This window comes from Strongylocentrotus purpuratus, unplaced genomic scaffold, assembly GCF_000002235.5.
Source record: "Strongylocentrotus purpuratus isolate Spur 01 unplaced genomic scaffold, Spur_5.0 spur5_scaffold_6, whole genome shotgun sequence".
NCBI classification, from domain to species: domain Eukaryota; kingdom Metazoa; phylum Echinodermata; class Echinoidea; order Camarodonta; family Strongylocentrotidae; genus Strongylocentrotus; species Strongylocentrotus purpuratus.
In genome coordinates, this window is record NW_022145612.1 from 30232493 (window position 1) to 30255347 (window position 22855).

General features: G+C 36.5%; 2 protein-coding genes and 1 long non-coding RNA gene across 3 annotated transcripts; 2 read left to right on the top strand and 1 right to left on the bottom strand.

The window, feature by feature from the left end:
- Positions 1–5388, bottom strand: LOC115919407. Its single transcript, XR_004061832.1, has 2 exons — positions 5009–5388; positions 1–2207 (listed from the first exon to the last, which is right to left on the bottom strand). It is a non-coding gene; the product is annotated as an uncharacterized LOC115919407 (long non-coding RNA).
- A 1426-nt stretch (positions 5389–6814) lies between these two features.
- LOC105445603 lies at positions 6815–10255 on the top strand. Its single transcript, XM_011681346.2, has 3 exons — positions 6815–6995; positions 7604–7808; positions 8211–10255. Exons 1-3 carry the CDS (start codon positions 6897–6899, stop codon positions 9440–9442), a joined length of 1536 nt encoding a protein of 511 aa, XP_011679648.2. The 5' UTR covers positions 6815–6896; the 3' UTR covers positions 9443–10255.
- A 5903-nt stretch (positions 10256–16158) lies between these two features.
- Positions 16159–20782, top strand: LOC100890563. Its single transcript, XM_003729414.3, has 3 exons — positions 16159–16508; positions 18859–19123; positions 19704–20782. The coding sequence occupies exons 1-3, from the start codon at positions 16455–16457 to the stop codon at positions 20321–20323; spliced, it is 939 nt and encodes a 312-aa protein (XP_003729462.2). The 5' UTR covers positions 16159–16454; the 3' UTR covers positions 20324–20782.
- Positions 20783–22855: the final 2073 nt, after the last annotated feature.

Below are 22855 nucleotides of genomic sequence, written 5' to 3' on the forward strand. Positions count from 1 at the left end.
TTGTGTAATTTGAAAATATGTTCTGAGGGCAAGAAATCATAATATCTTAGGTCTATATCACATAAAAAGGAGGATTTTCCAATAATCTTAGGGTCAAAGACATATTTCTAGGTAGAACCATTTTCCATCTGGAGTATAAAAAAACTTCCCATACTCAAATAAAGTGCACAGAGGTCTTTTAACAAGTCACCAATGCAACATGCACCTACACCAATTGTTAGTCTTCCCACAACCATATCGAAAAATTTCCAGGTCAGGAGATCAATACAAGTTCATTGTCATTTCTAACAAATAAATCTGTATGTGAACAAAAAAACTTTCTCTTAATTCTAATACTAATACTAATAGTTGTACATTCAAACTCAAAGCTGTTGTAATCAATATCAAAGTTATCATTTCAACTAAGATTGTATGAATCTGACAGAAATGTGCCCCAGTTTGTCGGTTCACAAATAGCTCTTTGACATTGACCCTCTATGACCATGTATACAACACACAAAACTGTGTGCTGAACAAGGCCCTTAACAAGTTAACAGCATTACCACATCACTGAGGAATGTAGCTCACCCTCTCGAGGGAACCGAGCAGTCAGTTTCAATGGCTCCACTTCTCATTCTGAGCAGGATTGTTGAAATATCACTCGTCAAATAACACTCCCACATGTATAAATGTAGCCATTTACTCTTTTCACACTCATTTTGCTTAACCCCATACTATCCTTAGCCCCGGACTAACTTTTTGGGGCTTTTCACACACACAGTTTTAGTCCAGTCAGTGTGAAAACAGTACTGTCTAACTTACCGGTATACTTTCTTTAACCAGAATTCGAGTAAATAAGCCCACAAGAAGCCAATGGACCCATGGTTTAAATCAAATTATCTAACTCCTATTCGAGGGAAATTGTTATTGGAGAATAGTATGTGTTGCTATACATGTAGGATAGGGTAATGTGCATCAAGTTGTTGCTGACCTGTAGACATTTTCAAAACATAATAAAGTCATTGATTCACTAACAGGAAACATTATCTAATCTTATTCTTCTCAGACAAGAAACAATGTAATTAACAGCTTTGTGCGTATCGCTGTTGATTTGTGCACGACACTAAAACCTCCCATATATTTAATAGAAAAAAAAGGGTGACAATACTTGACATGTGAACAGCATGTAGAGTAGACACAAATGTCTTCAATAACAATTACGATTTAACAATGATTAACAATATAATCGTTAAAAAAAGAAGATATTGGATGCCAGAAAATAGTTGTTGGAGGCTCATTTAATAGCAGTGTACAACACCAATATGCAATATATTTTAAAGTTAATAATTATGGTTGATATGTGATTGGTCCTTTAATCATACACATGTGCATAATTCATAATTGACAGGGAGTGGAATTAAAAAATGGCATGTGTACTACAGCTGTCAAACTAATCTTGCCTAACAGCACAACGACTGTTGCATAGAACTACAACATTACAAGGCATCTGTACAGGACTAGAACTTTCAGCACTTCTTGGTCATACAGTCATATTAGATTTCCAATTCAAAACTTCAACTGATCCATAGACATTGAAAAAAGTTTAAGTTAGTACATTCAATAGGGAAATACATTGTTCTATCACAAAACCACATCCACATTCATCACAAATAATGGTGACAATTGGAAGGGTGTTAGAAAATAGTCTCATACAGGGCACAACAAGAGTTCCTACATGTATTTTAAGTAGGACACTTCAACAATAGCCCCCAAGAATACCCACTCCTGAAGGGGCTCAGCCAAGCAGAGATCCTACATTGTGTATTCCAGGGCCTATTCTCTCTATTCAACAGGAATTGACATGACACAAAAGACCCCTCATACCAACCCAACCCTCTCATAGCACAAAGTATTAAGCTGGGGGATGAGAAAACTGATGCAAATTGAATGGACGCTCAAACCCATCCCCCTACCAGTGCCCATTGATATGTATGCGGTGGACTGTTTGTCACAATCTGAGACAGGGTCAGTCCACAAAGCCTTTCAACAGAGCTATTTGTACATGTAGTACATTGTAACTCCATCATGGTTGTTCTTCGGGTCTGTCATATTCTTATATCACCGATAAAACTTAAAGTAAAGATAATAATGGGAAGAAGTGTACTTACCACTCATTGATAGCACCAAAATGGTATAATGCAGCATATTGACAGATCTATATCTTTCCCCTGTGAAGATTGATACAAGCAAAAAACACAAATTGTTGACATGATTTCAGCATAGACTGAGGTGTTTGAAGTTTTGAAAGGGGTCAGGAAAAGAGAAAGTGTGAATTCTGTAATACCTAACAAATCAACATAAATAGTGAATATAACTTGCTCAATTTGTATTTTTTCAAGCCTGTAATAAAGTCTTGAACATGGGCACTATATTTTTTCCTAAAAGATATAAAAATTGCTTAAAGATCAAATTAAACAATTGGAAAGAACAAAAGCAGAAACCCTGAACTGATGTACCAATAACAAATTATTTCTAGATTTACAATAGTTTGAGATGGACTACTTTATTGAATGGACATCTCTTTCAAATCATCAAGTAATGATTTATACATGTTCATAAAGATCTTCATCAAGATTATTACATGTACGTGAGGTATTGACACAGGATATATTTAGTTTGCTGCCGGTCATCTATCCATTTTGAAGACTAGATAATTCAACATAGGACTCAACCAGATACTTGGCATACATTTTCCAAAGACACATCCCTCCCTGGCACTAATGTCAACATGCTAAAACCCAAATCATTTTTAAAACTTTATTTCTAGTTGCCTTTGTCAATTTTACAAAGAATTCTAACCTGGCCAGTCTTACTGTCATTCAATGCAAAAAGTGAATCCATTTCTAAATTCAGACTGTTCCAGGACAAAGTCAACCTGAATATATTACTCCCACACCTTTGTTGTGACACAAAGTTGCACTTTTATTTCCACAACTGTTTACTGCAAATCAGATTATACAACAAACAGAACAATTTATCAGGATCCTGAAAATAACAGCCCCATGGCATAGCATTGTTATGATTTGGAAGCCATGACACTTGGGATACTTCCTGGGATGGTGATTTTTGTGGTTTTGGTGGCATCTGCTCTAACTACTGCATTACGGGTGGTGAGGTTTAGGTGTACAGACGGAAAACAGCAAGACTTGTCTAGACAATAATGAGATATTGAGGAAATGGGGGGGGGGGGGGGTGGTAAGTATTTAGCAGAGGAGTGTTGATGTCTGAAAACTCTGAATAGCAATTATGATACAATTGATGAACTAATTCAATACTATAGAACAGTGCTCCGGAAAATTACTTTTTAGACAATCATTTTTTTGGAAAAAAAAGTAAAAAATTATATTGCAATAGCCAATAGAGAATACCAAACGATGGTAATTGCATATCAAATAATTGCAGGATACCACAATCACAAACCAGACAACAAATCATCCATCCACATCCTTCCACAAAAATTTGTCAATATAGAAATGGAAGTTTATAAAACAACTATCATCAATGGAATTCGGCCTTTGTAACCAAGTCAGGCTGAAAGATCAATCATCAGGTCCATGGTTTGCTACAAAAGAAAGCATGATATGAAATGTAATTTACATGCACCTGTAGAAAACGTAAAACAAGAAGATTTTCCAATGATTCCAATAGATTCCATCAAATTCAATTCTTTTCTGCACTGACCTTGTCATTTGGGTCAAATTAAAACTTATTTTGGTATTTGTGAATTTCAGAATTTCAATTTGAATTTCCCTATCATTTTCCTCTATTCCTATTCTATGAAGATAACCATTTAATGTTCAAATACGTCAGCCTCTTTTCAAAATGTTCATCTTCTAGCTAGATACCAGTCCAGAGGCAATACTACCAATTAAACACTAAGCTATCTCCACCTCCTGATCCTTCTATGCATCATCCTCTTCACCTTCCATTTAAAAGATACAGCACTATTTAAATAACAACCAAAAATACAAACTAAAGCAACCCACTGAGAGTATTTCTGGCACATGGGGAAACAATACACAAGAATGTTGAGAAATGATCAGTCTTGGTGAACAAATTTAGCATAGTGCTGCATCTTCTCCTCCTCCTCATTAAACTTCTTCTTTTCATTCATCTCCCCCACCTTATTCTTCTTTACCTCCTTCCCTTTTCTTCTTCTTCTTCCCCTCCTCCTTTTTCTTTTTCCTTCTTTCCTTCTTCTTCTTCTTCTCTTCTTCTTCTTCCTTCTTTCCTTCATCTTCTTCTTCATTTTCTTCTACTTCTTCTTCCACTTCTTCTCCTTCCTCTTCTCCTTTTTCTTCTCCTCCTCCTGCTCTTCCACCTTCTCCTCTTCTCCTCCTCCTTCCTATTTTTCCTCCATTTATACCAGTTTCCCACATTCAGGACTGTTTGTCAAGCCTAATTCCATTTCCATAGAGTGTGCATGGACATACACCATCCAGCTAGTTTATCCATCGACACTGAATTACCATTTCCATCGGCTTAATGGCCAATGCATGTACAGGAGGAGCACCTACATGTACATTGTACATCCGGTTCCTGTGACCATGCAATGGGTTAATAATTCAGAGAATTTTTCTAAAAAAGTATTATCCCAAAACATTATGGACACTTTGAATGCTAAAATGTGAACATTACATTTGAAATGCCCTAACAATTAACATAAGATTATAAGATTGTAGACTCCTCTAACCAATTTTTCTTTTCCTAATTTGCAGGAATTACTTTTAAAAGTAATTTTAAAACATTTTGTTGTAGATTAGTCTAGAATCTATGTGCTTATTTTTCAAACAGAAAAACAAACAAAACACAAATGCGCGCCTCGAGTAGACCGTAGCCACAGACCAAGAATGCCATGTGTATTGCTCATGGAACCTGTTCAACTAGCTGATTTGACTTATTTAGATGCAGATGTGTGAGATCTATGACAAGGAGCTGGGAGCTAGATAAAATTAGCAGACATACTTACGAGGTAGAGAGATGAACTACACCCTCTCTTGAGGTTGCCAAAATTGAACTCCTTCACTCTGAGTGAAAAGCAGCTCAACACAATCCAATCAAAAATCAGGCTACACCTGCCCGAGTAGCGTTTTCCACCGCTTTCCTTTGCCCTCTCCTAGTCCAGGCGGCGGCCATCTACAGCTACATACACGGACAGAGTAATTCTTTACAGGACAGAGCCACAGAACCTGCACAATGAACCCGGGTATAGTATCGAGCCTGGGTGCACTTGTCGGCTCCAGCTAGCTAGCAGCAGAGAAATTTGCTTGTTTACAAGGTTCGTCCAAAGTAGGACGGGGATGATAAAACTATGTTGCGGTAGAGGGACTTTTGACAAGTAAATTTCGGAAGGCTATCAAGAGATGGCGCTGTTGATTTATAGAAAGACGATTGATTGGAGAATCAGTAAAGCTCCTCTCTCTCTCTCTCTCTCTCTCTCTCTCTCTCTCTCCCCCCGAGTGCGTAATCGGGTCCACCAGAATAATGCAATCAGGTGTAACATTGAATTGTGAGGGCTCAAGATTCAAGATCTAACCAGGCACGTACGCAGGGAAGAGGGGGGGGGGGGGGGGGGGGGGCGAACCCCCTCATGTTTTTTATGTGTTTTTTTTGGGTACCCCCCCCCCCCTCAAATTTTTTAAATAACAAAAAAAAAAAAAAATAACAAAAACAAACTTTTTTTGGTTCTTTGAGCTCGGGGATCGCGCGATCTATGTGAGAGGAGTGTTAAGGAGGCGTATCAGATTGAAGAATAACAAATACATAACAAAACGACAGAATCTGGACTAATTTGAATAATAAAGTGGTTTCTTAACAAGGTGGTGACTCTCCTCTACACAGGGCCTCAATTTAACATCCTATTCGAGGGACGAAGTGTTTTCCACTGTAACTGTTGTTTACATGGGCTAGATTCGTTGACGCTCAAATTACCGACTGAGCCAACTTGCTATAATACTAATGTTAAAGATGACATTGATGACAAATATTAATTATGATAATAATAATAATAATTATGATAATAATAATAATAATAATTATGATAATAATAATAATAATAATCATAATAGTAATAATAATGAAGAAGAAGGAGAAGGAAATCTTCATTTATAATGTGCCCACTAGTAATACCGTAATTTCGCATTAAAATCGTAATTATTTTGGTGATCATAACATGGGTGGCTAATTGCTGGATCTCTGCTTTTGTATTAAAAACTTCTTTATTTTCAATTTCAATTCGTACACATACCGTAGTCCTTTCTATTCTTTGATTTTATGTATTTCAGTTTTTTTAATGAATATATATATAATTTTTGTTTTTATTTATATATGACTGCATTGTCCTTTTTGACAGGAAGTATTCTCTTATAGTATGTGTGGGTCGTTGAGTGCACGAAGTTCAGTTCCACACTGTTAAACGGGTAACATGCATGCACGATTGATTATTAGTCAACGATGGGGGTTTGTACCATTGTTAAACAACTGAATTGTTAACTTCTTTTTGTAAATTTGGGCCTGAGCGATCCGATTGGTTCCAGTAGATCCGTCTCACACTGCACTGTGCGCGTACAGTATTGTTGCGCGTGGCATTGTTTAAGCACATTGTGATATCATCAATTCGGTACTTGGTTTGTTTACATTAAAAGTGCGTTGAACTATTGACCCATTAACGCGCGTACGCGCAATCTAAAATAATACGCAACCTAGGCCTATATGCGCAATTAAAAGCCGCGGGATTAAACGCGTTGAAGCTAGCAGCTGTATATTTGTATGATTATACACGATTTCATCATATATCACAGATCCTCATTTGATTTTGATTTAAAACATCATCGAAAGATAAGAGGAAGAAAGCGGAGATGCCTCGCAATAATCACTGGTATTCACATTTGAAAGCAAATGATCTAGAGAAGAAGAAAGAGGTGTCTAAGTACATGAAGATGTATCGACTAATAAAGGTGAATCTTTTGTTTCTTTCCTTTCAAACTGAGTGAGTGAGAGAGTCGGAGAGAGTGAGGGAGAGAGAGAGAAAGCGGAAAAGGGGTAAGGGGGCGGTGGGTAGGGACGTTCAAGGAAGATAAAATAGATCTAGACCCTATATTACTTTTGTGTATAAAGAGATTTTTCATGTATTTTGCGTGAAAACAGTAGTAAACAACAGCAGTGTGTATAGCAGACAGAACATAGAGTCTATCCCCGAATGAAAAAAGCCTTAGGATAGCCTTACCCACCCGATGACGAGTTCTTTGCCAAGATCAGACACAGTAGACATACCTAGCTACTGTAGTTATTTAAGTCTCAAAGATATTGAGAAAGGTCTTATTTTAACTTACCTGTCATGTATAAATCCCTGAACGAATGAATGGGTGCGCAGACATAGGAAGTTTTTTTTTCAATGTTAAAATTGCTCTTTAGAGTATCAGGAATAATATCAGATTGAGCACAAGAGGATGTCGATCATGATATAAAGAAAACCCAATAGTTCATCAATACACACGAATTTCAATTTTTATAACAATGAACAGAACATCGATTAACTAATTTTCTTTTACTCTGTCTTTAACAGGCTGACATCCGTCATCTGATTTCAGAGTTGGCTCCCAACACGGCACAGCCTGGTAAAAGCAAGGCTTGTTACCGAGCATTACATCGTATCTTTCATGAGAAGTCAACTATCAGATCAAAGGAAGCAGCAAGGCTCATGCTTGCATTAGGGGATCCAGATTTGCTTCGAGCACTCCAACGCCGATATTCCAAGCCAGATTGCTCAGGTAGGAATGAATATAAGTGACTGTCTTGCTGATCAAGATATAACCTTTACATTTTTAGACACTGCGAATCCTAAGGGTAATTTTGATAGTTACAGCATATGGTAGGGTAAGTGCTCCCCCACCATTACCACCCTCTACCTCTTGTGGGCAGGTCATAAATACACGATATTGCAGTTGTAGGAATGTTTGTCGTGACTTTTCGAGCAAAATTGCAACTTGAATAGACTGTAGTAAGTTCAAAACCTGAAAAGGAATAGATTTACTATTAAATTTGGATCGATCTTTGCACGAAGACAGTGTCAATGTGTCAATAAAAAGAAATATAGGTATGCAGACATTCATAAAGCTATATCGTACTATCTTAACGTATTCAATTACAACATATTTATTTTATTTGTTTAGGTTACATTGATGTACAACGGAGATATAAACATTCGGACACCAAGAAAATACATGGGGTACCTGTAGGTCGCATTGAGATGTCTGGCGATGTAATTCATACGGTATTTTCTGAGACAGGGGTGACTCAAGACGCATCTCACGATTCTAAAGGAGACAAATCAGTCATGGAAAGAAAAGAGTTGATAAACAGTGAGCAAAGGAAGGCGATTATCAACAATACATCATGCGGAGATCAACCTTTTCCGAGTAGATCAAACTTAGGGGGTAACATTTCACTCCAAGAATACAGTTTTTCCGTCAGCGAAGACAGGAAAACGTGTCTAGCTACTTCAAGCAAACCGACGAATGGTACGGAAGGTGCAAACATCGGAGTCATAGACGTGGCAGGTTCAATAAAGTATGGAGTTCAAGTGACGAGCTCCTCTGTAAGTGCTGGTTGTCCACCTTTCAAGAAAACCTCTATGGTACTCACAGAGGAAGTCGTGGCAGACAAAAAACAAAGCGTTTGTTTGAGAAAAGATTTGGTAGGTATGTCTGCTCCGTCCAATATTCCCGCTAGGACAGATTCGGTCTCAAATTACCTTGAGAAAGCAGGCACCGTACAACCATTAGGGTATTTGTCAAGTTTATGTGCCTCTCCAGTTCCACAGGATTCTTTAGATCAGGCTACGCTGATGTGGAACCATAAGCAATATCCGCGGCCCTCGTCGGGACCTGCGATATTACTATCAGACAACAGTCCCGATCAAAAGAAACGAGTCCTGCATGCCACGAGTTTACACCGTCGACCAGGAGCTATTAGTTTACCAGACGGTAGGATAAGTATACCGGCATCGATTCCTAAAATGCCTTCTTCTACCTTAATTAATCGTGTGAAGAGCTCACAAGAAGTATCGCTGATGTCGAACATATCTCAGACTCGGAAGAACATTGTGATGACTTCAATGGGAATGATGGACCCAATGAATTCATCTACTAGATATGAACTACCCCAGGGCATCTTTGAAGACCTTCATGTTGTCAAGCAGCATCGCCGTAGTTGCTTTGCCGATGGCAACTCGTTAGTAGAGGTACGACCAAGATCAATGCCCACCGCGCCGACATTGATCGCCACCCATACTCCGGATGGAAAATTCAACGTCCCCATCGACATAGAGAGTAATCGTCGTGCTATCCTCGTCATAAATGCGATGAATAATGTTCGTCCTACTTATTTATCGAGGCCGACATGATTGGGAGTAGAAAACGCTCGATGTTTTTAATCATGTTAATTAATCGTAATCACTTTTATAGTCATGTTTTGATATTCAAACTCTACCTTGATATGGTGATAATCAGGTATTTCATAATCATTACCTTGATAATGAATAAATGGACCTGCAATCATGACTCAATGAGTTAAAGCTCAAACGAATTCTGGAGTAGGCAAATTATTGGATTTAACCAATTTTTTTTTTGTACAATTGGCAACTTTTTTTTTTTCAAGTATCGGGTATAATTTTGGGCTTAATCTCAGCGCCACATAGGGCTAACAAACTTTGTTTTAAAATGTCTTTACGAACGCAAGCAAAGAAACAGAGAGAGAGAGAGAGAGAACAATGTGATAAAGTGGATGATATATACATGTACATATAAAATGCGTACAGAAAGAAAGAAGCTAAATGCCAGAGAAAGTAAAAGCGTTCATGCATTACTTTCATATGAAACAAGAGTTTAAGTTTTTTAAATTGAATGAATTGAATGAATTGAAATTGAAATAAGTTGTGTTTCTAAGACGAATAATCCTAATATGTAGCTACCAAAACAATCATGAATACTGTAACTCGTAAAACGATTACTTATACTACTTATAGAACAATATACGATTTCGTATAGTGCTAGTTTTCGCTAGTGATCAACGTTACAGAATATCTTTCGTAATGTAATACTGCTGGATTAATGGTTAACTACATGCATATACTTTTCTACTCCCTTTTAACTGCCAAGACTAAATGGAATGGCAGGCTTTAACAGTAACAAAAGAGAGAGAGAGAGAGAGAGTTCTACGGTCAGACAGTAAAAGAGATAAAGAAGAGTAGAGAAAAGAGGGAGAGGGGGGGGGCATAGATTGAGATTTTACTACAACCTTGTCTGCTTGTGTCATGTGACCTCATTTTTGTTGCAAAAATTTTAGTTGTGAGATGATACACGAATAAATTACAGAATTATCAATTTCCAACGCGCTCATTCCTCTCTTTTTTAATCTTTTTTATCTTCAGTTTAGAAATCTCGTTTATCAGAAGACGCATTTGGATTACATGCGCTTAAATATTGAATAATTATTCTTATGAACCACTTCATGACACAATTTGAATCGCACGGCGTTTGCATTGGAGTTCTAACCCCCCCCCCTCCCCATCCACCTGCTGAGGTAGAAAATAATGATTGGTAATAATGATTCCCTGAATATGTATCAACATATTCAGGCAATACACGGTACTTGGTTATTTTTTTTCAATTCAATTCAAAAGACTTTATTTCCGTTAAAAACATACAAATATATACATGTGATAAAGTAAAGACAGTTTAAAATATACAAATTATGAGCATTGTGTTAAATTAATTTAAACAAACTGTGAAAATGAGTAGAAGGAAAAGGGAGCACTTGTAGGAAGCTTATGTTAGCTTGTTGATTCAGGCGTCCAAATGAATAAAAAAATTACACAGATATAATAACATAATACTGAGTAATGCGGATGTATTTGTTCTACCCCTCCCTTTACTAAGGTTTGTAGAGATCATGGCAATATGGGATTTCCAAGACAGTGTTTCGTCTATGAGAATACCTAAAAATTGAATATTTGAAACTTTTTCAATAATTGTTTGATCAATATATAATGATGGAACTTGATTTTTCAATTCTCTTTTGTTGCACTGAGCTGTTCTAAAAAGAATACATTTGGTTTTGTCTAAATTAAGCGATAGTTTATTTACCTTTAACCACAGAGATACATTCTTCATGTGTTCTTTAAACTGGTCTACCAGCGAGTATAAGTTATTATGGCTTAAGAACAAAGAGGTGTCATCAGCAAATTGTACAAATTTTAAGGAATGAGAAGAGTTGCATATGTCATTTATATATAAAAGGAAATATAGGGGGCCTAAATTTGACCCTTGAGGAATTCCAGATTTAATCAGTAATTTGGTAGATCTGTATCCATTATATTCAGTAAATTGGTACCTTTGTGAAAAATAACTCTTAATCCAATTCAATGCAATACCTCTGATACCATAATTAACTAATTTCTTAAAGAGAATGGAAAAATCAATGGTATCAAACGCCTTACTCAGGTCCATAAAGACACCAAATATAAACTGTTTTGAATACAAGGCATTAACAATTATATCATGAATAGATATTAAAGCATGGTCAGTAGAATAATGGGTTCGAAATCCAAATTGATTATCATGTAATATATGGTGTTTAGGTACAAAATTGTATATACGATCATAGACTAATCTCTCCATGATTTTTGAGAAGCATGACAAAAGTGATATAGGACGATAATTACCAATAGTGTGCTTATCCCCCGTTTTAAAGATTGGGATAATTTGGATACTTTTAGTTGTGAGGGTATTATTCCAATTTGAAGAGAGAGATTAAAAACATAAGCTAAAGGTTTTGTAATAACATATCTGACATACTTAACAATATCTGGACTAATATCATCCCATCCACACGACTTTCCATTTTTAAATGAGTACATTATTTTCAAAATTTCGTCTTCATTAATAGGTTTCAGAAATAAACTTTCCCTTATCGGAGGTATCATAAAAGAGGAGAAATTTACATCTTTACAAGTAGTTGCATCAATGGAAGAAGCTAGTTTTGGTCCACTATTGTTAAAATAATCGTTAAAAACACTGGATATCAATTGCAGATCATTTAGTGTTCTTCCTTCGTGTATAAAGTATTGTGGTAAGATGGGTTTTCGTTTTTTAAATATACTATGAATCAATCGCCATGTTTTCTTGAGGTCAGTTCTACAATCATTAAACCTTTGATAAAAATACATTTTTTTTTTGCCTTTCTCAATTCAGATGACACTTTGTTTCTAATCTTCTTATATTTTTCTTCATTTTCATATGTAGGATTACAACAAAACCTTTTATAAAGTTTTTCTTCAATAATAATAATAATAATATGACAAATTTATATAGCGCTTGTGACAAAAGTTTCAAAGCGCTGTACATGTACACAAATCAAAATTACTTCAAACAAAATCGATATTACTAATGGAATTAACATTACTCAAATTACCAAGAAAACAAAATATTACCTACATAACTTAACTAATTATCATTACTTATATTAACAAGAAAATCAAATATTTCTATCATAACTTAACAAATTGACATTACTCAAATTACCAAGAAGATCAAACATTACTAACATTACTAAAGAAATTAACAAAACATGTAAATTCCTTGGAAATTAACACATTATATCAATCTTATTTTTGTCAACAAGTTTAATGATACCCATAACTTTTTGTTTTTATTTTTCTTATTACTCCTAACAAAAGTGAAAGATTCATTATAATGCTTTTGAAAGTTGGAGAAAAAAAATTCATAGGCAACATTGGGATCTTTACTTCTATAAACATCTGTCCATTCTTCAGAAGATAACTTGCAGAAAAATGACTTCTTCGTGTTATCATTGATTTGTCTTATTTTTTCCCCTTATCATACATGTACTCATAACATCTTTGAGCACTATTTACATGTAGTACTACAAAACTGGCAAGTGGTCTGATACATCAGAGTATATGATACCAGCATTTAAATTTGAAGTATAAGAATTAATAAAAATATTGTCTATAAGTGATGCAGTAGTTTTTGTAAGTCTGGTTGGTTTGTTGATCATAGGTGTTAAACCATTAGCATATACGTTGTTAAAAAAAGTATTAATCCTTGTATCACTAGAGGACTTCAGGAGGTCTAAATTGAAGTCACCCATTATATATAGATGCTTATTCTCTTTAGTTAAACATTGTAAAATATCATCAAAATAGGTATTAAAGTCAACTACACTTGAGCTCGGTGGCCTATATATAACCAATATTACAATATTTTTTCCACGAGACACTGTGATTTCAATAGCAAAACACTCTTGAGTAGTTGTTATAACATTTAAATCATTTCGTATTAAATATGTTAGAGTACTAGAGACAAGACAACCTAATCCCCCTCCTCGACATGTTTTTCGGTCTAAATGTATAAACTCATAACCTTGAATACTAAATAAAGGTAGATTATGGTCTGATATCCGCGTTTCAGTTAACCCAACCACAGAAAAAGGGTAATTTAAAGAATTGATTAATTGTTCAACATCACATGAGTTTTTATTTAAGCTTCGACAGTTGATGTGAAGCAAGCTAAAATCTTGACGACCATCTTTATAATACTTATGAGTAAAATCTTCTGGAAGTATATACTGACATTCCTGACGTAGTTGATCAAAATTTACATCTGGATCCCGTTCATTGTTGGTATCTTCTTCGGTTATATTTAGAGATTGGGCAATGTGTGAAATTATTTCGACTTTGTTAAACTCATGACTAACAGGAAGCACATTCTCTTTAAATTCAACACCATCAGTAATGTGATTAAAAGGGAAAATGTCACGTAGACAGAAACAACATATCCAATCAGGATTACTTGAATGATTTTTACCTGCCAATAAAACTATTTCACAATTACTTTTATGACATTTTAAACAGCATTTGCAACATATACCAACATCTCCTAGACAATTACATTTAAAATCATCCACTATCTAGGTGCAGGTCATTTACATAATGGTCACAGTAGACTATCCTACAATAAAAATCCATCCTTAAATAACCTACATGCATTTTGAGAGAGAAATATCTAAACAAATATCCCACATCTAAGTACATCATATTAGAAAAAATAACAGTTTGTCTTGCATTAAAAAAAGAAAAGTGTAAGGAATTATAAAAGACATCTTAAATAGCAAAGTGTTCACAGCACCTACTCCAAGTTTAAGTTGTCAAGTTGACTTGTTGAGGTTATGAGTTTTTTCATGGGTTTGGCACCGTTTGTCTTAATGGTTGCAAATATTCTTCCGTCCTGGGACCAGGAGTTTTCCACCACTGGATTTTTTCTAGCTGTCATTAGAAGTTTGAAATTTTCACTAACCAGATCTTCTGCGATTGTAATTCCTGAACCTTTCAATTTCTTTTTCACGAGCATGATCTCACTCCTTTTCCTGTAGGAACAGAACTTGACCAGTATAGATTTTGGTTTGGCACCCTTGTTGTCCTGTGCGCCCTTGATATTGTCGGGTAAACTAGTGAAAAAGAGACGAGGGGTGCGTTCATTCGCTTATCCTTTTCTTGACTGGTTAAAACATCACAGCAAATCTGAGACACTGTCTGTAAATCTTCGCTGGGAAGTTGCCTGAATGTTACGATCATTCGGGAATCGCAGACAAAATGCATCTTAATGGTATCCGCGCTCGCTCAAAGAAACTTTTTACACGTAAACCGATGGGGATCTCAGCAAAATTTATTTATGCGGACCGTTACCCGGGGCAATTAAAGGGCATCTTTGAAAAAAACTATTGATCGGTAGATGGGCATGCGGGCATCTTTTAACAAACTATTGACCGGCAGGCGGGCAGGCTAAACTCTAAAATCACGACTCCAATTTAGACTAATCAGATGAATAAATTTATTCAACATATACTAAAGAGAGGTTTATAATGTACATTATTAAATGGAGCATGATTCAACTAAAAGGAAATATAATGAATATTTCTAAACATCACCTAACCTAAACATTCTGATTTCAGTCGCACCCTCAATAGAATACGGTAGTCGTTGGATAACGCGAATTGTTTGTGTAAACAATTGCAATAATTTGCTTTGTGGGCGCATTGATATGCCTTTGCTTGCTATTATATAAGTATATATATTTTTTTATATATACAGTATATACAGTGCGTCCAGGAAAAAACGAAACCGAGAAATTATCGATGTTTTATCATAACTTGCTCACAATTATAACTAATAAATGACACATATTTGTAAAGCTTAGATCATCCGCTTTAGTTTTGATGCAACTCATACATTGTATATTTTACGCATTAGTGATGTAAAACAATTTGAAGATAGGGTACTTAAAAGGCATTCGGCGAACGGTATCTGAATTTCAAAGAGAAAATTACATTTTCTAGAAAGTTTATTTTCTGCCCTTTTATATGACGCTGGCGGCGTGGGGGGGGGGGGGGGGGGGGGGGTGGGGGGGGTCATGGCTGAAGAAATGCGAATTACCAAGGTCATCATCGATTCGGAAAGGGTTTGGGAGCGGGTCGTATAATGTTCTTTTCCCCTGTCTCTTTTTTCTCTTCCTCTTCCTGTTTTTTCGCCAGTTGATTTTGGGGCACGTGTTCTTATAGGGCCATGACTTTATAATCTGGGTCATCCACCACAGTGGCGTGACGGGCGAAACAATTTAAGAGGTATTTAGGCCTTTAAAGCAAATTAAACGCCGATTTTGCGTCTATAACGATCGATCCATTGAATCACGAGAGGGCACACCATAAATGCTAAAATGTGTATTTCAAAATATATTATGGAAATACTCAACATATTCAATCCATGCGAATGCTTACTTCGGATCTCTAACTTCATAAATTACTCAAGACGTACTGTTTACTGTTCATGGAATACGTATGGGGATTCCCCGTACTGAAGAAAAATGGCTACTAAACCCTCTGACTCTTAATATCACATGAATGTTATATCACCCCTTCCTAAAACAAAAATCTCATAATATATCGAGACATGAAATATTCTTGCTAAATTTTTATCAGGCCTATTGGTTTTATACCTGGTTTTATCGATTTATGAAGAAGTCGAGGTCACTGAACATGCGTACATGTCGCAGAGAATTCCCGGGTCATATATGTTCAGGATACTAGTACATCGATTCCGTGAGTGTTTCCTGCAATGCCAAAGTACACCATTGTAGACTCTGTCAGTAAGAAGCTAAATGAACAAAATAAAATAAATTTACGTGATGGCTATCAGACTATTCCACGAGTCACATGATGTCTGCTGCCGGGTCTGCTGATTGTAAGGGGTGTATCACTCATGTGAGCACTACTTAACAACATGAACCGTTAAGAGTGCATAGCATTATCATTCGTCATCAGGCCTACTGCAGGAATTGAATATGTCTGGAAACGTGAGCGTTCGAATTTTGAATGAGGAGAACAATACAGGAAAGGTAGGTAAAGACGATGAGTAAAGGTTGATTATTGTCATGACATTCGGAGAGACAGAGATAGAGGGAGAGAGAGAGAGAGGAAGACAGACAGAGACAGAGAGGAAGACAGACAGAGACAGAGTAAGAGAGAGAGAGACAGAGAGAGAGGGGGGGGGGGGGTAGGGGGAGGGGGGCAAGGGTAGATAGTGATTGTGTATGTATGCAGTGGCGGATCCAGGGGGGGGGGGGTGCCCGGGCCCCCCCCCCCTTGAGAAAAAAATCATGTCAAATCACGTGATTTTTACCTTTTTTGGGGTTGGGGGGGGGGGGGGGGGGGGTGCAAATTGAATTTTTTTGAGGATCAAAAAAAAAAAATGTGCTCACTACCCCCCCCCCCCCCCCCCCCCCCCCCCACTGAGCGAATTTTTTGCCGGCGCGTTTTTCAGGGAGCAAAAAAAATTGTGCTCTGGACGGCCATGCATTATGGCTCAAGGTATGGGCACACAGAAAAAAAATTATGTTGGGAACTGGGGTAAAATGCCAAAAATTATTGAAAATTTATTGCATTTTCTGTGTTGTTTTTTTTTATTTATGGAAACTGCCCCCTACCCTAGCCCCCGCTGCGTACAGTCATGGTTCAATGACAAAGCAATGGCCTCGTAACTGAGGCCCCAGGATAAAAACCGTGTCGATGTGCTATATATTAGTGCCCTTTTGTGGCGCATTAATCCTCATTACTAACATTTATGACTTAAGGGCATAGGTCCCCTAGTTGATAAGCATAGTAGCATACACATACTTTAGCAGTCACGCAAAACACACATTGGCAAATTATTATTCAATAAAATCTGAGAATGTATACTATTATCTAGATCTATTATTTTTAAATTATTTTAAAAATAATTCCATCAATTGGGATTTTAAAAAAAATTCCATCTTTATGAGCGACAGTGTACAATAAAGGTTGTTGCTAAAAAATAAAAATAATATTAAACAAAATGAGGTCAGACTGGGCAGTGGCGTAGCGCCGTGGGCGCGGTCATAGGGGGAGGGGGAGCACCAGTCTAATTTAGTCTACTTTATAGACCATTGTTTTGTTTTTAAAAAACTGTCGTTAGTCACTGCATCCTTTTAGGAGCTCGTAAGTTTCGCGCCATTAATTAAATTATTAAATGGTTTGACCCTTGTACCGAATGGTCGTACGTTTTGTGCTGCGCAAAGATTCAATCGGTTTAATTTTGGCCATTACAAGAAGTGTGTTATTGATATAGACAAATGCTCAAGTCATGTACCATTTACAGTTCATGTTATGTATGTTATTACCAAAAAAATGTATGTTCGACTGACAGTATGGGCTACGGAGCCGTGGTAAGGGGGCTTCGGTGATCCCTCCCTTAACCCTATTTAGCCCGGGCTATTTTGAAACTGCATATAGCCCAGGGGGGGGGGGGGGGCTTCTAAAGCCCCCCCCCCCCAATGATCTCGGCCGTGTAACGACCGATCGCCGCGAAAATTTGCATACATGTCAAGTGAAGTGTAAAGAATACGGTAATATAGAATATGGTAATTTCAATTGTTTGAAAAATTCACTCATTTGCATATTTATGGTAATTTATGCAAATAAGGTCATAAAATTCACATTTTTGCCCATAAATCAGACATTATTCATATTTAAGCATTGCTTTTGACTACATATATTTGTTAGACCATTTGGAATAATAATACAACACAAAAAATTGAATAACCAGGGTTATTCCTTATGTTATCTATTGTTTTGATAATTTCTTATGTATTTCTTTGTTTTTTTAACTTATGTATTTTATTGTTTTTGTTGTTTTATTTCATTTCCAACTATAATTCAACTATTTTGACCCCAAAATAAACACCTAGATTATAAACAAGACCAAATAACCAATGTTTTATCTCTTTATTTGAAAAATGAGATTTCCATATGTTTTGTACACAAATCACAAAAATGAGCGATTTTCGGGCTGACATGCACAGACAAAAGGACACGTGACTTTGTAATGGTAGGTCCGATTTTCGAAAAATTTCTTTCAAAAGATGTGCAAGACTTGAAAGAAAAAAGTCACAAAATTTCAGTGCAAGATTTTCTCGCGTTAAAAAATTATCGCGAAAAATGTCGAGGGAGGGGGGGGGGGCTTCTAAAGCCCCCCCCCCCCCCGGGCTAAATAGGGTTAAAAAAAGAAGAAAATCACTGTCATTGCTTGTAACACTGACCCAAAACTTTATTCCACAAAAGCCTCCGGGCCGAGCTGGAGCCTGTTTAGTCCCCCAGTCCTTGGAGAGGTATAGGTGAAAACGGAACAAGGTGTGAATTAGTTATCTATTTTTTGTTTCTCTCCGATAGCCATGCAAGGTGTTTGTTTGCACGTCTGCTGTTCAACCGAACGTGCAGGGATTCATCGACGAGTTCAACCACAGATTCGGAACTATCCACGCCGATGCCCACTACTTCCAGCTTCCCTACAGTGGCATTGATCGTTTCTCTGTCAAAGGAAATGGGATGGATGTCATGATCCTCTGTCATTCCATCGACAATAGGAGATTTTCTATCACTGACGTCATGGATGCCCTTTACACTAAATTCTTGCCCAACGCTGCAAAGACATTAGGTATATAGCACAACGTAATCCACGTTCTAAAACAATGAAAAGAAATCTCTACAACATGCAATTACAAACAATTAAAAACAAATACATGTTTATACAGTAGGCTTGCGGGTGCACCATGTGTGAGAGAGAGGATTGAGGAGTCCTGAAAAGGACTCTGACTCGGTAATCTTTCTTGGGGGTGTGTAGTCCTGAAAAGGATGATTGACAATCATAGCGGACTGAGCAGGTTCTATACTAATTAATTTTATACATGTAAATAATAAAATTCAACAACGTAACTATGTTGAAAGTTTCATAAGACTAGCTCGCAAGGTTTTTCATGCGACTGAACTTTTCTGTAAAGTAAACCGCATTCCAAACAAACCAACTACGACCATGAACGTCTATCAACAGGAATATTTAAGAACTTTAAACAAATCATTAATCTGACTTCACGTAAGTTCAGGTTAAATTTATTGTTCAAGGAGCATCGGTTAAGCTTTATTGCTCCGATTATGATGGGTTATCACGTCCTACCGATTCTTTTTCATGGAATGTGAAGTGGTCTGAATATTTCTTTCTCATTTCGTCTTTTATTTAGGCAAACAGAACGTGTGTGTGATAGTGCACGACTTCCCTCCAAAGAAGAAGTTGGAAAAACCTGACCAGTACATGGCAGAAATGGAATCATTCAAGACAAAGCAAGGAACAACGTTCAAGAATGCTGCCCTTGTTATGATGTGTGGTAAGCTAGACGGACCAGTTGAGATGCAGGAAAGCAACTGGGATGACCTGAAGCAGTTTCTCCAGAACGCCGTCAAGAAGAGGCAGATTCCTAAAGGCTGTGGAGGTACAACATCCATGAAAGTGAACAAACTTTCGATCCTTGTATCAGTTCTTTCATTAATTATTTTCTTCATGTCTCTAGCAGGTGTCATTTATTGCATTGTGGAAGTTAAAAATTCGTTGCCTGCAGCCACCACTACCAAGCTCCCGCCATCGACTACCCGGCATCCTCAAACTACTTTACCTTCAACAACAGATACACCAGCCACTTCACAAGGAACTTCTCATCCGGCCCCGACAACTGTCACATCATCCGACCTGACAACTGATTCAACAACTATAAACGGAACAAATGAGATAACGTCTCCTACAACTATCACCGACACCCCGTCATATTCCCAAATCATCAATCAAACACTGAGTGGACTTACTTAGAGCCTTTCCTCCCCTCAAAACCTTTTCAACCATCCCACATCTGATACCAAATTATATAGGTACATGTATACTATAATTTGCCTGAAGAACCGACGTAAATATTTCCCTTCTACCGTATCTGCATTGGTAACTCCGAAGTTACTGAAAAGTCTAATTCAATTTACCCTTGTTCGATGTGTCTTCAATAGGTATATTTACATTAGTTGACAAATCAAATACAATGATTCTAATTATACCCATTCCAGGTAATCACTCCATGAGCCATCAGCAATGTACCTGAATACTTGCATACATCTCAAATAAGAACCTTACTTTTATTTACTTAGGTTTGGTCCACATTTAGCGTTTACGATTCCAGATATGTTTTGATAGTCTTTTGTACGTGGTATAAGCTTCGTTAAGATTTGACAGAAATCCAGGGCTCAGTGTTTGTAAGTCAAACGCCTTTTGAATATATATATTTTTAAAAATTAATCTAGCGGTTTCGTTTACATCAGATATCAAATAATTTTCTTTTAAATCATCTAGTCGAAATCAAATTTATTACACATGTCATTTCATATCGTTTTTGAGAATCACAATTCATCTGAATATTAGAGCGTTGTAAAACGTTTTAATAACAAGTTGTAAATGTCTACGTTTTGAACACCTTTACGGTACATATATGCTTAGCGAACTTTAACTATGTTTGCCAGGTGACGAACGAGGTATTTATATTTCTTTGTTTGCACACTTTCTTATATTATATGTCAGTAAATAGACAACGAATATTCCATTGCAAACTGTACCCAGGAGAAAATGTGTCACATTCATTATAACCAGATATTTTAACGATATCCATTTTAATCCCCGTTAACCCATTGACTACTAAATTGTCACATTCCTCATAGGTTTAATACAGGAGCCTCCAGGTTCCAGTAGGCAATGGGTTAATTGCATTAGTTAATCGGTTCGTAATACCATAGTTAAACAGACCCTACACAGGTTAAAAAGAAATGTGAACAGAACAGAAACTACGATCTCTATAAATTCGTTTGTACTGTTATCAAAATGCACTTTGCACTTATATGTAAATCATATAATTTAGTATAGCAACCAGTAGATGAAAGAGTGCAATATAAGCTACATATCCTTTGGCATAGAAATGTAAGCGGAAATAAGAGAATATCCACGTTATGAGGAGAGAATTATGTAGGACAATGTATTTTCATTCGTCAAAACAAAAAGTAATCCATACATTTTTATAAAACTATTTGTAATTATGTTTATTTCATATTCATGTTTATTTTCATATTTTAATATTGTATATTTGTGTGTTTTACTTTAAACCTTGAGGGAAATTTTATATCTGCACTTGTTTTTTACATGAGTAATGTATAATAAAGTCAACTGAAAAAAAATGATCTGACTTTTAAGATGTGGTGGTTGTTGTAGTTTTGGTGAAGGAACTGATACCTGCTATAGTAGCAAGTAAATATCATTCAATTAAAGGCAATCCTTTTTTTTTGTAAGTGGAAGTTACCTCTTCACTAACAAAATAACAATCTAACAGTAATTTCAGAAGTACATGTAAAATATGACGACTTTAAATACTTTACAATACTTGCATATAATAACGATGAGACACTTAATATTCCTTCATCGTCATTCCTTTATTCGTAAAGTGATGCAATCCTTGTTTACCCTAATGATAGATCAATTTACATAATATCGATATTCTCCTAATGTTTATTGAAATAAAATTTAATGTAAAATTGCTGTTATTTGATAACATCTTAGATACAGCTTGAATACAGCTTACTTTATAGCGGTGAACACTTTTGCCTACAAAGAATTTATCATTTACATGCTAATTCCTTCTAATAGCAATCCTCTGAGCTGAATGTTTGATGATGATGATTGTGATGATTGTATTATCTGACTGATACGAAAGTATGTTTATGCTTGTTGGTAAGCAACCCGGGGACCGACGGCTTTAAGTTCTCTCCGAGTGACTTGACTTGGTAATGAGGATTAATGCATTACCAAAGGGTACGGGCGTATTAACTTGGTTTCGAACCCGGGACCATCCGGTTCCGAGACCAGGGACCCGTTTCACAAAGCCTTTTTTCAATGACAAATGACAACAATCAGTGACGAATCTGCTGATAACCAATCAGAAGCAAGGATTTCAGTAGCTTACAACAAAGACTGTCATTTGTCACTGATGACAAGTTTTGTGGAATGGGGCCCTGTTCTGCTCTACCCCAAATATTTAACTGTCGTGAAGGATTACAAAATTATATTCGGGAATTAATTTACAAGACGTTCACATATTATGATCGAGTGTGTGAGATATTTTTATGAATGTTGCCAGTCATCCTGGAAGGACATTGATAATATAATCAAATGTTGACTTGTTTAAAACATTTCGTGGTGTTGTGTTGATATAGAAGGCGAATTGAAGCTATACATCATTAAAGAAAAAAAAACCTTGGATCAAAGTGGAAACTTCTCTTTACCTTGACCGTCATCATTTCCTTATCTGACATT

Bases quoted from the DNA above. Each gene is read 5' to 3' on its own strand.
- LOC105445603 (XM_011681346.2), top strand. From the start codon at position 6,897: ATGCCTCGCAATAATCACTGGTATTCACATTTGAAAGCAAATGATCTA. The intron at 6,996-7,603 runs GTGAATCTTTTG...TGTCTTTAACAG, and splicing joins AGATGTATCGACTAATAAAG to GCTGACATCCGTCATCTGAT. The intron at 7,809-8,210 runs GTAGGAATGAAT...TTATTTGTTTAG, and splicing joins TTCCAAGCCAGATTGCTCAG to GTTACATTGATGTACAACGG.
- LOC100890563 (XM_003729414.3), top strand. From the start codon at position 16,455: ATGTCTGGAAACGTGAGCGTTCGAATTTTGAATGAGGAGAACAATACA. The intron at 16,509-18,858 runs GTAGGTAAAGAC...TCTCTCCGATAG, and splicing joins AGGAGAACAATACAGGAAAG to CCATGCAAGGTGTTTGTTTG. The intron at 19,124-19,703 runs GTATATAGCACA...TCTTTTATTTAG, and splicing joins CAACGCTGCAAAGACATTAG to GCAAACAGAACGTGTGTGTG.